Source organism: Salvia miltiorrhiza, unplaced genomic scaffold (genome assembly GCF_028751815.1).
Source record: "Salvia miltiorrhiza cultivar Shanhuang (shh) unplaced genomic scaffold, IMPLAD_Smil_shh original_scaffold_305, whole genome shotgun sequence".
In the NCBI taxonomy this organism is placed as follows: domain Eukaryota; kingdom Viridiplantae; phylum Streptophyta; class Magnoliopsida; order Lamiales; family Lamiaceae; genus Salvia; species Salvia miltiorrhiza.
In genome coordinates this window covers 589704-605710 of record NW_026651524.1, presented here as the reverse complement: position 1 = coordinate 605710, position 16007 = coordinate 589704, and the positions used below count along the sequence as shown (strand labels likewise).

Genomic DNA, 16007 nt, shown 5'->3' with positions numbered 1-16007 from the left:
GGCGCCAGCGGCTGTGCGTCGCCATATCCAAATTTACAGCTTCTTGAATGTCGTCCACTACTCCCGACCACCAACCTTCCGTCCTAAAAGGGTGCACCATAAGGTCAGCAGCCGCATTCCCCTCCCGGTAAATATGGGAGACCCTCAACTCCATCTCCCTGAGACGATTCAGCGTCTCTTTCCAGTACGCCATAAAGCGCCAAGGCACATCTAAAGAATGACGCGTGAGCAGTTCAACCACATAGGTGGAGTCCGCCTCCAGCCACAGGCGATTCCAACCTCGACAATAAGCAATGGCGATTGCCGTGATAACCGCCAACAGCTCGGCTTCCAGGGCAAATCCAGAACCTCCCTTAACATGAAAGCAGTCGCAGACCGAAGCAGTATGGTCTCTAAACACACCTCCAGCAGCGATGAGGCCCGGCGCACCCGTCGCCGACCCATCTGTGTTAACTTTCATCCAGTTGATATCCGGAGGCCACCAATTGACCGAGATGTAATCAGGAGGCGGAGCACTTCTGGGTTTCACCCCCACAGCACGAATCGTGAGATATTCCTTCCAATCATTAGACATGAAGCCAAGTTTCGAAACCTCATTTGTCTCTTTGAAGAAAGTTTTGAGCGTCGCTAAAACCCCAATCTTTGAGAAGGCTTTGTCTTCGATAATAATATTGTTACGACTATTCCAAATGATCCAAAGCAGACTAATAATGCCTACCTTCCACAGACGATGAAGCAGCGAGCTGAAAGAAGCATTCCAGGCCATGGCAAGGAAACTCGTGATATCGAGACAATCTAACAGCATGGTCTGGCCGAACCAACCCAAAAAATCCTCCCATATCGGACGAACCTCCTGCCAATTCCAAAAAATGTGAGATATCGACTCCGCGTTCTTCCAACAGATCGAACAAACGTTAGGAGCCACCAGTCCTTGGCGAATCAAGCGATCCATAGTCGGGAGCCTATCATGGATAATACGCCAACACACTAACGATCTCCTCACCGGAATCGCCGCATCCCAAATCCACTTGCCCCAAGATACATTCGAAAATCTATGGCAGCTGTTAGCAAAGGCCAGAGCCGAAGTGACATTGCCACGAAGGGAAGGTTTCCAAAACCGAGTATCCGAGCCGGAGTTCATCGGAAGAATAAGAATATCACAAACGATAACCGGGAAGTTAATAACGAAATTTTCAGAAAAATGCCAGCAATCATCAAAGTAATATTCCGCCACCGAGTGCGTGAGAAGATCATGGAGGAAAGGAGGAACCGAGAGACGATCACAAAGCCTATATCCCAACCAATCATCCGTCCAAAATAACGTATTGGAACCGTCCCCAATCGCCACAAAGGATTGCTTCACAAGACCGTCCACTTCATGTTTCAAGCCAACCCAGACCGAGGAATTTGCCACATGTTTTTTCGCATAACTAAACTCGTCCAAGTACCTCGCCCTCATCAACCTGTGAGGAAACTCCTCCCCTTTAATAAGCTTCCAAGCCAGCCTCATGAGATAGCTTTTATTCATAGTAGTAAAAGATCGAATTCCGAGACCTCCCTCTTCTTTGATAGCGCAACATTTACCCCAATTCACAGCACAAGAAGGCTTTAAATCCATTTTTCCCGTCTAAATAAAGTTCCTGCAGCTGCGATCCAAATCATGAAGAAGGGACTTCGGCCAACGGAAGACCATCATAGTGTGTATGATGGAACTTTGAATGACTGATTTGACCAGACAGAGACGTCCAGCCATAGAAAGATTAAGACCCGCCCATCTAGAAAACTTTTGCACAATGCGATCCTTGATGGCAACTAAATGTGACGCCTTCGGCCTCCCCACAAAGAGGGGGCACCTAAGTAGTTCACCCGATCACCACCCTGCGTGAAACTCAAGGCTTGACTAATACCACGCTTCATGGGAGTAGTAACACCCTTCGCATAGTACACCCGTGATTTCTCCAAACTACAGACCTGTCCGGAAATCGATTCATAATATTCCAGAATATGCTTAATCTTCTTTGCATTGCGAATAGAAGCTTTACAGAAAAGTAACACATCATCAGCATAAAGCAAATGAGTAGGAAACTTCACATTCCGACTAAAGCTCATAGGGGTGAGATGTCTCGAGTTAACACAATTAATTAACAAATGACTAAGCACATCCTCGGCAATGCCAAAGATAATGGGAGAGAGAGGATCCCCTTGCCTGACACCACGGGTGCAGGAGAAATAACCGCTGAGCCTGCCATTGTAGAGAATGGAGATCCTTGCATAGTGAAAGATAATAGAAATCCAACTGATGAACTTCTCCTGAAAACCCATCACCTTAAGAACCTTGAAAATAAAGTCCCAACTCATAGTGTTAAAGGCTTTTTTGATGTCAATTTTGCAAGCCATATTAGATCCCTGATTGGTACGGTCCATACAGTTGAACCCCTCGGATCCAAGCATGATGCAATCATGAATGGAACGCCCGCTAATGAACCCAAACTGATTCTGAGAGACCGTGGCCGCAGCAACTTTGTTTAATCTGACCGCCAAAATTTTGGAGATAATCTTGAAGAAGAAATTCGATAAAATAATTGGCCTGAGATCAGAGACCGAGGAGATCGTGTCGGTTTTAAGGATTAACACCATGGTGCTGGCATTGCAGCCATTGGGGAGATACGAATTCAGGAAGAACCCCCGGACCGCTCTAATGACATCATACTTAACAATATTCCAGCAGTGATGAAAAAAGGTGCCCGAGAAACCATCTGGACCGGGCGCGCTATTTGCTTCCATACCCATCACCGTCGCCTCAATTTCAAGCTCCGAAGGAACAACAGTAAGATCAAGATTCTGATCATGAGTAACCTGCATATCAATAATAGCCTCCAGCTCTACAATCTCCACGATATGCCTATTATCCTGAGAAAAGAGATTGGTAAAGTGCTCAATAATGTGCTTCTCGATGGCATTCTGATCATAAGAAATAACTCCTCCAATATTAAGATGCCCAATGGGCGAATTGGAATTTCTGAAACGGAGCATTCTGTGAAAGAACTTAGTATTCCGGTCTCCATCCTTCAACCAAAAAACTCTGCTCATTTGCTGTAAGTGGGTATTTTTTGCGATTAAGGATGGTAGTGATGACTGCCTGTTTCGTGACTTCCTCATTAAAATTATCCTCATTATAACCGTGAGTAGAGATATGTCCTTGAATACCTGCAAGCTTCTGCTGTAGAGTACCCAGTTCAGCATCAATGTTGCCAAAGCCACTTCTATTCCAATCACGAAGATTCCCTTTCAACCTTTTCAACTTAAGCATCACCGTGAGAATCGGACACGGCGTGCTCACCTCCGCCTCCCAAGAATCACTCACCACCTTCAAGAAATTCGGATGTTGTATCCACATATTGAGAAAACGGAACGACCTCTTTCCTTGAGCAGCTCTCGGCCGGCAAAACAAGACCACCGGGGAGTGACAAATAAAGGCATACAAATCGGGCCATTGGATTAATAAGATTGAATGTTTCAGATTAATTATCTTTTCTCTAAATATTTGTCATTCTCAGTAGAACCTCTCTCTCTCTCTCTCTCTATATATATATATATATATATATATATATATATATATAGGGAGAGGTTCAAGAAAGAACCATAAATAAAAGAAGACCGGAGAACCATTTTCAGCCATTCGATCATTAAGATCTACGGTGGATGCATCATCGTGTTGGATGAATGCAGATCCTGGGTTCGAATCCTGAAGGGAGCATTTTTTTTTTATTTTTTTAGTGCATTAATTTTAACAGCGAATGCATTAATTTTTGTAACACCCCGATTTTTCCAAATAGGATTTCTCGAGAATACCTGAACTTAGAATATTATTTAGGTGAATTCTCGCCCGGATAAAATTTTTATTGATAAAAAAAAGGGTATTTCTTTTAATGAAAGATTTTATTAAATTTTACCAAAAGAGATTAAATGCAAATACGTGATTATGTGAATTTATTTCATATCAACACCAGACGAGCTCAAAGAAAATGGTCTTGCATTTTATTTTTCATTTACTTTTAATTTGAGTTGGGCCTAAATAGAACTATTATACTAACTAGATTGGGCATATTTTTTTTAAGATTGTCTATATACTTTTCAGGCCCATTTTTATATGTGTATACCAGCCCACATATTAGTGTAAATTGATTTTATTTATTTAATTTGTTTTTGGTGAGTGATTAACGTATTGTATTCTCATTAAATCACCAAATCTGCTCAGCCATGTTTCACTCTGCAATTCACCACATTGTGAACCAATCACTTTACATGCATCTGCAATCCACCACATTTTGAACCAATCACCTTACATGCATTTTTCTCTCATGGAATAAATCTGCCAAAACTCAAGATTAGATCATTCACAGCAAATACTATTATCATCAGCTTCTCTTCCCTCTCCAAAAATCCATTCAAATCACAAGTATCCCTTCAAGAAAGTTCTGTTCCAGAAATCAAAAATCTGATACTCCATACATCACAAAGACAAAGAACACAGTCTGTAAGTATATATATTTCTCAAGTGTTTTGCCCATTTCATAAGAAAAGATTGAATTTTTGCATAAGAAAAAGACTGAATTTTGCATAAGAAAATTTTACAATTTTTCCTTCACCTTTTCAAGAAATTAGAAGGTTAGAATGAGATAGGGGTTTTGAGGTGATTTTGGGGAGGGGTGTTGGCCGGCGGTTTTAGCCGGAGAAGCAGAGCAGCATCGGCTGCTCGGCGTAGCAGGAGGAGGCGGCGCCGGCGCTGCTGCTGCTGCTGTTGTGCTGTTGTCGGACGGAGCGAGGGCGCCGGCGGTGCCAGATCGGGAAGAAAGGAGAGGCAGCGGCTGCTGTGCTGCGATCGATGCGGCGCAGCTGGTGGCTCACCTGAGTTTGAAGGGAGAGGGGGCGGCGGCAGATTGAGAGGGAGAATCGGAGGTGGTGGTGGCGAGGACGGCGCGACGGTCCTTCGGGGTGCTGCTGCTCGCCCGGCCGAGAGGAAGAAAGAAGAGGAGGCGGCAGCTGCTGCCGTGCTGCTGTCGACGCGGCGCCGGCGGTGGCTTCCCCTGCCGTCGACGGAGAAGAGGGAGAGAGAGAGAGGAGAAGAGAGATGGCTGGGAGAAGAGAGAGAGAGAGGAGAAGAGAGATGGCTGGGAGAAGAGAGAGAGAGAGGAGAAGAGAGAGGACTGGGAGAAGAGAGAGAAGTCAGAGGAGAGAGAGAGGGGCAGGCTGCCTCCGTCGGGCGGCGCCGCCGTCCGGCGGCGGCGGCAGTAGCGTGAAGAGGGAGAGAGGGAAAGGGAGAGGGTGCGTGTGGTGTGTGTGTGTGCATCTGTGTGCGTGTGTTTGTGGGTGTGTGTGTGTGTGTGATTTTCTTTTAATAAAGGAATTGAGTTGTGGGCTAGGGCTTTAATATTGGGCTATTAATATTTTGGGCTTATATTTTAATTCAAGATGGGTTTGATTTAATAAGAGTATTGGGCTGCATTTTTATTTTAGATGTTGGGCTGATTTAATTTTTGTTAAATCATGCTTTGCTTAAAATTATTTAGTTAAGATCTTAATCCATTGATATATTAATATGACTATTTATTTTATTAAGTATAATTATTTACCTTATGTGATTTTGAGATATGATATGAATTTGCATAGTGAATAATGCAATAATAAATATTTTGATAATTTCGATTTTTAAGATTTTAAATTGAGTTTTGAAAATCCGGGCGTAGAATATTAAGATTTAGCAGCTTTGTAGAATTGTTAGCTCGTACGATACTTTGCGACCTATTAAGATTAGATTATCTTGTAGGTCCACTTGTTAGAAGGTTTTAGCACTGGTTTTACAAGAAGAGAATTGTGCAAATTTTATCTACAGGCTTGTCCTATCAAGGTGGGTTTTATTTTCCAAAGTATGCTTTGAGTTATTGAGCTCTACTTGTATTATGCAAATGCAAATGAATGTCCATGTTAAAATGTTTCTTATATCTCTATTGTTTAAAGTGCTCCTATGTTATCTAACGATCGGGTCCTAGCCGGCGTAGCAATTGGATCGCCCTGGTTAGGATTGTGTACACACAAGGGGGTATTGTGGGCTGCTCCCACTTGCCTCAGACTGTCAGACTTGGGTTGCTCCCATTTCTGAAACATGCATGGTAGTGGACCTCTGTGGGCTGCTCCCACATGTTCACATTATAGGTGAAGCACCAATAGAGAAAAGACTGGAAATGGATCCACAAATTTATTTTAAGTATGCATGGAATGCTTTCAAATATTTCTATGTTATACTGTTCATAAGCATGGATTATTCTTTTAAATGGATTTACAAATGTTTTCAAATGGCTAAACCCACTGAGTATATTAGTACTCAGCCCTGCAATTGCTTTCAAAACCTTTTGCAGGTTGAGCGGCAGGTGGTGTCGTGCGAGGCTGAGGGAGGATGTTGCTGTAGTTTCGTATAATAATTTCCGCTGCCATAATATTCACTTAGGTGGATAACTTTTGAGAATGACTCTTTAAATATTCCTAGCCTAATTATTATGAACTCTTTTGGCAATCGCATTTCTAGCAATTGAACCTCGCAATATATGTATGTCTAGTATGAAGTCTTATCTTGTTGTCTCAGACCTCCGAACTTTTGATCCTGGTTGGGAAAATTTCTATCTTAATTGTTGTATTTATTATCCTTCAATTGCGGCACTCCTTTATTAACAATGTATTACCCGAATCTGAGAACATATCACCCATTTTATTCTAACAAAGTCTAGCAAATCCCATTAAGTAGCCGTTTCTTATTCTCCCGGGAGTCGGGCTGTTACAATTGTTACAGATGGTATCAGAGCAAAAGTTCTTGGCTCTGAGACCACAAGTTCATTGATGTTGAGTCTAGGATATCATCTCTAGGCTTCTAAAGTTTATACAGCAACCCTCAGCTCGCCGTCACACTGCCCTCAACCAAGGTATGTTCAACATGCTTTCAAAAATGTTTACTGAAATGCATGCACCTCATGAATATGTTATAGAATATGCTAAGATTGAATATGCACTGAGATGGAACATGCACTATGATTGAACATGCATTGAGATGAACATGTATTGAGACTGAACATGCATAGAGACGGGACATGCACTGAGACTGAACATGTACTGAGACTGAACATGCATTGAAACGGAGCATGTATTAAAGCTATAAACGCATTGAGACTGAACATGCATTGAGACAGAATATACATGTTGAGACTGAACATGCAATAAGAATGAATGTGTTTTAAGATTGAATGCATTGATATGAATTGTGACTGAACATACACTGAAGCGGATCATGTATGGAGACGTCCGTACACTGAAACGCAACATGTATGGAACCTTAACATATATTGAGACTAAACATGAATTTGCGATTGAAAATATTTTTATAAGACTATGTGCTAACTTGATTTGAATAAGGAAATGTTGCATAACTGCATGATATGCAATTTATTACCATGAGATGATTCAACCACTATGTGTTATTACAAGTTTTAGTTAGGTTATGAACCTAGAAAGGATATGATGACAGACTATAGTTGCTTAGTGAACTGATGAAGGATATCTTAAGATTTTTATGATAAGAGGATTTTAGAGGACATGAACAAACTAGAAATAGAAAGGACTATACATTGAAAGCACTGAACATAGACAGAGAGAACATAGAAAGTATAGAATGACAAGAACATAGAAAGATGATCAAGGAAGGGTAAACCATAGAAAGTCAGAATACGAAAGTTAGAATATCAAAGCACGATACATGAAAGGATGACTTGAAGACAACCAACGATCGATTCAGACAATACAAGGATCCTTATGTCACCAGTATAAAAAATTCTTATTAGAAAGAATGAAGAAGGAGTCCAACATTATTAATTGAATGCAGAATGGCTGGAGAAGGAGAAAGAGGACCTAACCCTGAAGGACATGCGCCACGAATTATACCAGAGCGTAGTGTGGAAGAAAGGTTTCGCAAGCATAATCCACCAACTTTTGATGGCCTCGGTGATCCTCTGGATGCCGAGAGATGGGTAAGAGCTACTGAAAGGATACTCAACCACGTTGGCTGTGGGGATAGGGAGAAACTCACATGCGCAATTTTTCAACTCGTTGATGAGGCTGAATTCTGGTGGGAATCGGTGCGACGAACCTTGACCCCTGAGCAATGGGAGGTGTACACATGGAATGATTTTAAAGAAAGATTGTATGAAAAGTATATCCCCGGGTGCTATAGAAAGAAGAAACAGGATGAGTTTTGGAATTTACGACAAGGAAGTATGACGGTCACTGAGTACGACCGAATGTTTAACCAGCTTTCCCGATATACTCCACATCTAGTTGACACAGATGAGAAATGTGCAGAAAAGTTTCGACAAGGTCTGCGGCTTGAGATAGCCGTTCCACTAGCAAGTCAGGGAGCGTTAACATATGCTCAATCTTTGAGCAGGGCCCTAAACATCGAAGCAATACTACCAAAAGAAAAAGAGAATGTGTTAGCACAAGCACCGACCCAAGACTATGGAAAAATGAAACGTAAATGGGAAGACGAAAATGAAGAAAACCCAGGAAAAAGAAAGCAACCATGGAGAGGAAATCGGCAACAACAGCAAGGACATGCGGAAGGAAAGTCGTTATGTCCAACATGTCAGAAAAATCACTATGGTGAATGTAAGAGAGGTTCCAACGACTGCTTTAGGTGCAAACAACCAGGGCATTTCGCTAGAGACTGTCCAAACAATAATGAGAACATGAGAATTCCACAACCTCATAACTTTGCCCCTCAAAGACCAAATCAGGTACCAATTGGCAATGAACGACCAAATCAGAGACAACCTGCACGTGCTAGGGCTTGTGCTCTTAACCAACAACAAGCAGCTCAAGCACCTGAAGATTTAGAAGGTACAATCGTCATAAATTGACGTATATGCTCTAACATCAAGAGCTTCATACTTTTATCTCTACATGCATGTTAAATGTTAAGTTTAAAGCCTATGGTGGTGGAAGCTTTCGAGATGATATATAGAGAATGATAAGGAAGCATGACACGTTAGTCATATTGGGATTCAGAAAATAAGAAGAGAATGATGGACATATTCGATCGAAAGATCAAAACTTTATGGGGCAAGCGGAATTATTCTGCCTTTATAGAATCACTACGAACGAGAAAGTATGTGTAGACTAGAAGTCGAGGTTACTAGCCAGGATATACCAAATTTCGAGGACGAAATTATTTTTAGAGGGGAAGGATGTAACACCCCGATTTTTCCAAATAGGATTTCTCGAGAATACCTGAACTTAGAATATTATTTAGGTGAATTCTCGCCCGGATAAAATTTTTATTGATAAAAAAAAGGGTATTTCTTTTAATGAAAGATTTTATTAAATTTTACCAAAAGAGATTAAATGCAAATACGTGACTATGTGAATTTATTTCATATCAACACCAGACGAGCTCAAAGGAAATGGTCTTACATTTTATTTTTCATTTACTTTTAATTTGAGTTGGGCCTAAATAGAACTATTATACTAACTAGATTGGGCATATTTTTTTTAAGATTGTCTATATACTTTTCAGGCCCATTTTTATATGTGTATACCAGCCCACATATTAGTGTAAATTGATTTTATTTATTTAATTTGTTTTTGGTGAGTGATTAACGTATTGTATTCTCATTAAATCACCAAATCTGCTCAGCCATGTTTCACTCTGCAATTCACCACATTGTGAACCAATCACTTTACATGCATCTGCAATCCACCACATTTTAAACCAATCATCTTACATGCATTTTTCTCTCATGGAATAAATCTGCCAAAACTCAAGATTAGATCATTCACAGCAAATACTATTATCATCAGCTTCTCTTCCCTCTCCAAAAATCCATTCAAATCACAAGTATCCCTTCAAGAAAGTTCTGTTCCAGAAATCAAAAATCTGATACTCCATACATCACAAAGACAAAGAACACAGTCTGTAAGTATATATATTTCTCAAGTGTTTTGCCCATTTCATAAGAAAAGATTGAATTTTTGCATAAGAAAAAGACTGAATTTTGCATAAGAAAATTTTACAATTTTTCCTTCACCTTTTCAAGAAATTAGAAGGTTAGAATGAGATAGGGGTTTTGAGGTGATTTTGGGGAGGGGTGTTGGCCGGCGGTTTTAGCCGGAGAAGCAGAGCAGCATCGGCTGCTCGGCGTAGCAGGAGGAGGCGGCGCCGGCGCTGCTGCTGCTGCTGTTGTGCTGTTGTCGGACGGAGCGAGGGCGCCGGCGGTGCCAGATCGGGAAGAAAGGAGAGGCAGCGGCTGCTGTGCTGCGATCGATGCGGCGCAGCTGGTGGCTCACCGGAGTTTGAAGGGAGAGGGGGCGGCGGCAGATTGAGAGGGAGAATCGGAGGTGGTGGTGGCGAGGACGGCGCGGCGGTCCTTCGGGGTGCTGCTGCTCGCCCGGCCGAGAGGAAGAAAGAAGAGGAGGCGGCAGCTGCTGCCGTGCTGCTGTCGACGCGGCGCCGGCGGTGGCTTCCCCTGCCGTCGACGGAGAAGAGGGAGAGAGAGAGAGGAGAAGAGAGATGGCTGGGAGAAGAGAGAGAGAGAGGAGAAGAGAGATGGCTGGGAGAAGAGAGAGAGAGGAGAAGAGAGAGGACTGGGAGAAGAGAGAGAAGTCAGAGGAGAGAGAGAGGGGCAGGCTGCCTCCGTCGGGCGGCGCCGCCGTCCGGCGGCGGCGGCAGTAGCGTGAAGAGGGAGAGAGGGAAAGAGAGAGGGTGCGTGTGGTGTGTGTGTGTGCGTCTGTGTGCGTGTGTTTGTGGGTGTGTGTGTGTGTGTGATTTTCTTTTAATAAAGGAAATGAGTTGTGGGCTAGGGCTTTAATATTGGGCTATTAATATTTTGGGCTTATATTTTAATTCAAGATGGGTTTGATTTAATAAGAGTATTGGGCTGCATTTTTATTTTAGATGTTGGGCTGATTTAATTTTTGTTAAATCATGCTTTGCTTAAAATTATTTAGTTAAGATCTTAATCCATTGATATATTAATATGACTATTTATTTTATTAAGTATAATTATTTACCTTATGTGATTTTGAGATATGATATGAATTTGCATAGTGAATAATGCAATAATAAATATTTTGATAATTTCGATTTTTAAGATTTTAAATTGAGTTTTGAAAATCCGGGCGTAGAATATTAAGATTTAGCAGCTTTGTAGAATTGTTAGCTCGTACGATACTTTGCGACCTATTAAGATTAGATTATCTTGTAGGTCCACTTGTTAGAAGGTTTTAGCACTGGTTTTACAAGAAGAGAATTGTGCAAATTTTATCTACAGGCTTGTCCTATCAAGGTGGGTTTTATTTTCCAAAGTATGCTTTGAGTTATTGAGCTCTACTTGTATTATGCAAATGCAAATGAATGTCCATGTTAAAATGTTTCTTATATCTCTATTGTTTAAAGTGCTCCTATGTTATCTAACGATCGGGTCCTAGCCGGCGTAGCAATTGGATCGCCCTGGTTAGGATTGTGTACACACAAGGGGGTATTGTGGGCTGCTCCCACTTGCCTCAGACTGTCAGACTTGGGTTGCTCCCATTTCTGAAACATGCATGGTAGTGGACCTCTGTGGGCTGCTCCCACATGTTCACATTATAGGTGAAGCACCAATAGAGAAAAGACTGGAAATGGATCCACAAATTTATTTTAAGTATGCATGGAATGCTTTCAAATAATGTAGTTCTCTCTAGAACCACACTCTATATATATATATATATATATATATATATATATATATAGATATATATATATATCCCCATATATATAGGGGAAGGCTAAAATAAAAATCAAAGTTAAACTATAAAATAGGAACTATTTTTAGCCCTTGGATCATCAAGATCTACTATTAATTCATCACCTTGTTGGAATAATTCATGGTCCTGAGTTCGAATCTCATAGGTAGCAAAAAATTTAATTTTCATAATTCATACATTTACACAGCGAATTCATGGGTGTTCTACATATAATTCATACATTTTAATTAGTTTATAGTTTATAGTCTAAAAGGAGTTTTCTGAATAGCCCTCCCCTATACATACATATATATATATATATTGTTTGCTTTGGGAATTGTGCAGTTGAAGAAGAAATTTCTCAATTTCTCTTTTGTTGTATTAAAGTTTGTCTCTAAATTTTCCTTTGTTGTTTGAAGCTTCCATTTGTGTGTCTTAATTTATATGCTTTGGTTACGTTTTTCTGTTGATGAAGAATAAAGAAAATGTGTTTTTTTTTTTCCTAAAAGGAATTTTATGGTATTTTTCCTCCTTGGTGAAGAAAATATAAGAAGAATGGAAAAGTTTCGAATTCGTTGAAGCAAATACTACCTCTGTCCCTCAAAGGCTTGCCTAAAAGGAACGACACATGTTTTAATAAAAATTGGTAAAAAGTTGTTTGATGGTGGGATTTTGTACAAAAATAGTGTTTAAAGAGTTGTAATTGTAAAATTGATGATGAGATCATGTACAAAAATAAAAAATAAGAAGATTGGGGCAAATTTTTGGGGACACCAAAAAATAAAATTGGGGCAAAATTTTTGGGGAGAGATAAGAGTATTATACTTAAAGAACCGAATTGATATGGTAGATATTCACATTAAGTTACTTCGATTTTTGTAACTTTTCATTTTTGAAAAATATAGTAAATTCATCCTTTGCCTTTGGTTTTTTCCATTACTCATTATTTATTTCCTACAAATATATGCAATTTTCTATTTTTGGTGTTTTGTTCCATCATTTAGCATTTGGGTCTCGAATTTCTCTATCACTCTCATTTTTTTATGTTGAATCATGAATTTTTTTTTATGTCGCCGAAGTTCTTGAAAAAAGTTATATGTTCATCATATCTACTTTTGTTTGTGAATGATTGTGTAAGTTGCAACCAAAAAAAATTAATAAAGTTTTCTAAGCTATTGTTTGCAATAATCCTAAAAAGAAAAAAGAAAGTTTGATAGAAGATTTTTGGGTTAATTACGCGAAAAATCATGAACTTTGGTCAGATTTTCAAACTTTTCATGATTTTTTTTTTATCAAAAATTCCCTGAATTTAATCGTCTGAATAATTTTTCCATGTTTTTTTCCGCCGGTGAAGCTCCAGGCTGACACGACAATTTTTAGGCAATACGAGCTGATATGATGCTTACGTGGACCAAAAATTGCCACATGGAAAATAATATATAAAAAAAAGCTAATTCTTCTTCTTCCTCACGCTTCACTCTCTCTGCGTTCCCTCTCATCTCTCTCGCTTTCCTCGGGCGGACGTCACCAGTTTTCGCCGCCTCCGGCGCCGCGAGGCCCGCGCCTCTTCTTCTCCCTCTTTCCTTCCTTCATTTTTCTCCCAAATTCTCAAACTACAAACTACCTAGGGTTTTTAAATTTCCCCATTTCAAATCTGCTCCTCCGACAAGTCGGTGGAGGATTGGGAGGACTAAAGTCGCCGCCTTGCCGCTCCCAGTTTGCGTGACGGAGTAGGGTTGGGAAGTTTTCGTCAAGTTCGATTACTTCATTCATGGTTGCTAAGCTCTGTAACCCTAATAGATGCACACCAAATTAAATTGGGGGTTTGGAAGAACGAGAAACATTCTCAGGACAAGCTCTACAAGATCCGGCAAGTCGCGACTGTGCCGCCGCCCCGGCTCCCCTCTCTTCTCTTTCCCTCTACCTCCCTCCCTCGTACATCTCTCTCTACGTCTTCCCCTCTATCTCTCTCTCTTTCCCCTATCTCTCTCTATACCTCGCTCGATCCCCCATCTCTCTCTGCTGTTGGTTGCCGTCGCGGACCGTTGTGACACGGGCAGCGCCGGCTTTCGCCGGCGCCAGTCGTGCCTCCGATGTGGTGGCTCCTCGTCGGAGTTCAGAGAGGAGAAGACAGAGGCTGGAATTTAAGGTAAAACGACGTCGTTTTACCCCCAACGAAACGGCGTCGTTTTGGTTCCCGTCTGGCGGTGCCATGTCATATTTCAGGTTATTTAAAAATGCCATGTCAGCACTCAATTTGAGGATTTTTGAAAATCATGAAAAAATTGTTCAGACGATTAAATTCAGGAAATTTTTTATAAAAAAAAAGTTCATGAAAAGTTCGGAAATCCCACCAAAATTCATAATTTTTCGTGTAATTAACCCAAAATTTTTCACCATTTCTACCATTGTTTTTCCAACTCTGTGTAAGCTGTCAAGGTCAACTTATTATTTTTTAATACATTTTATTATTTTGAATTCCATCAATCAATATGCTTGATTAAAATGATTCTGCTACAGCGTAATCTCTCAATATTGAACAAAATCGCGTGGCTTCAATTTTGTTGGACGAAGATATGATATAACTAGGGGTGAGCAAAATAACCGAAATCCGAATATCCGATTCGAACCAAACCGAAATTTTAAATTTGGTTCGGATTTTTCGGATTTTCGGATCGGTTCGGATTGAATTTGAAGTATTTTTCGGTTTTTCGGATCGGATCGGATCAGTATATTAAAAATCCGAAAAAATCCGAAATCCGAAATCCGAAATATATATAATATAAATAAAAATAACATAATATATATATATATATATATATATATACATTATATTAACTTAGTTTTTGTAGTTCCAAAAACCCTACAATCCTACCCCCGCACTGTCTGCTCCATTTCTCAATCTCATTTTCAATTTTTCAACTCTACTCCACCCTCAACTCCACAGCGTCGCCGGCCGCCCCACGCCTCTCTGTCGTCAGTAGCCTGCCGGTGCGGTCCCCTGCTCACCGACCGCCTCTCAATTTTCATCTATTCTCCTGATTCAATCCATTCTCCACAGCGCAGCCCCAAGCCCCTTCGCCGTCGCCTTTCAGTCTGCCGCCGATCAATAGCCTTCTGCCCGACGCCCCACGCCCCTCCGCCGGTAAGTAACACTAACACCCATTCTGGAAAATAGCTTATTCAAATGATTTGTTTGGAATGGATGGATGTTGGCTTATTCTAATGATTTGTTTAATTTGTTAGATTACTAAATATTTCAGGTTTTGTTTTACCTTTTTCAGATTAACAGGTGTGTCATGTGTGGATTTTCAGATCTTTTTTGAATTTCGGATGTTTAGGTTCGGATCGGATTTAATCCAAAATATTTCGGATTTTCGGATAATACGGTTCGGATCGGATTGCATTTTAGTGAAATTTTAGATTTTCGGATCGGATCGGATCGGATCAGGCAAAAATCCGATCCGAAATCCGAATGCACACCCCCAGATATAACGTTTGCTAACTTATTTTATTTCTCCTTCGAGGTAAAAAAAATAGTATATTGTTTCTTTTTACAAAACAATCAAAGGTAATGGATGCGAGTGAGTGTATTAAAACATCTCCTGTGGGAGCTATTATAAGGTGGTCCCTACTTTAGCACTTTCTCTCCACAGTGCAAAAGTGCAATAAGAGATTCTTAAATGAGTAAAAATTTAAATTGCCCACTTCCTTATCTTTTTTTGTAAAAATACCCACTCTTATTATACAAAGCATTCTATGCCCTATTCTTTAAATACCCTTTGATTTGATGGGTTTGCTTGGTTTTCTGTGAAAGTCTTACACATTTGACCGATTTGACAGCTATCAATCATAAAAGTCAACGATTTGACATCTATCAGTCAAGAATACATATAAACAATGGACGGCTAGATCATGTGTCCGCCCGGGCGGACACATAATTTCACCGGGCGGACACATTATTTTATCGGTCGGACACATGATTTGGGTGGCAGATCATGTGTCCGGCCGATAAAATAATGTGTCCGCCCGGTAAAATCATGTGTCCGGCCGGCCGGACACATAATCTAGCCACTCACGGTCATATGTGCTCTTGACTGATAGTTGTCAAATCGTTGACTTTTATGACTGATAGCTGTCAAATCGGTCAAATGTGTAAGACTTTCACAAAAAACCAAGCACAC

The 16007-nt window shown here is 40.5% G+C and overlaps 1 protein-coding gene and 1 long non-coding RNA gene across 2 annotated transcripts; both read left to right on the top strand.

Annotated features, from left to right (window-relative positions):
* Positions 1 to 4167: 4167 nt before the first annotated feature.
* Positions 4168 to 6783, top strand: LOC131004012 (uncharacterized). Its single transcript, XR_009094878.1, has 3 exons — positions 4168 to 4537; positions 5828 to 5908; positions 6417 to 6783. It is a non-coding gene; the product is annotated as an uncharacterized LOC131004012 (long non-coding RNA).
* A 1145-nt stretch (positions 6784 to 7928) lies between these two features.
* Positions 7929 to 8960, top strand: LOC131004007 (uncharacterized). The gene has a single exon (XM_057930579.1). The coding sequence runs from the start codon at positions 7929 to 7931 to the stop codon at positions 8958 to 8960; it is 1032 nt and encodes a 343-aa protein (XP_057786562.1).
* Positions 8961 to 16007: the final 7047 nt, after the last annotated feature.

Coding starts and splice junctions, on each gene's coding strand:
- LOC131004007 (XM_057930579.1), top strand. CDS start 7,929: ATGGCTGGAGAAGGAGAAAGAGGACCTAACCCTGAAGGACATGCGCCA.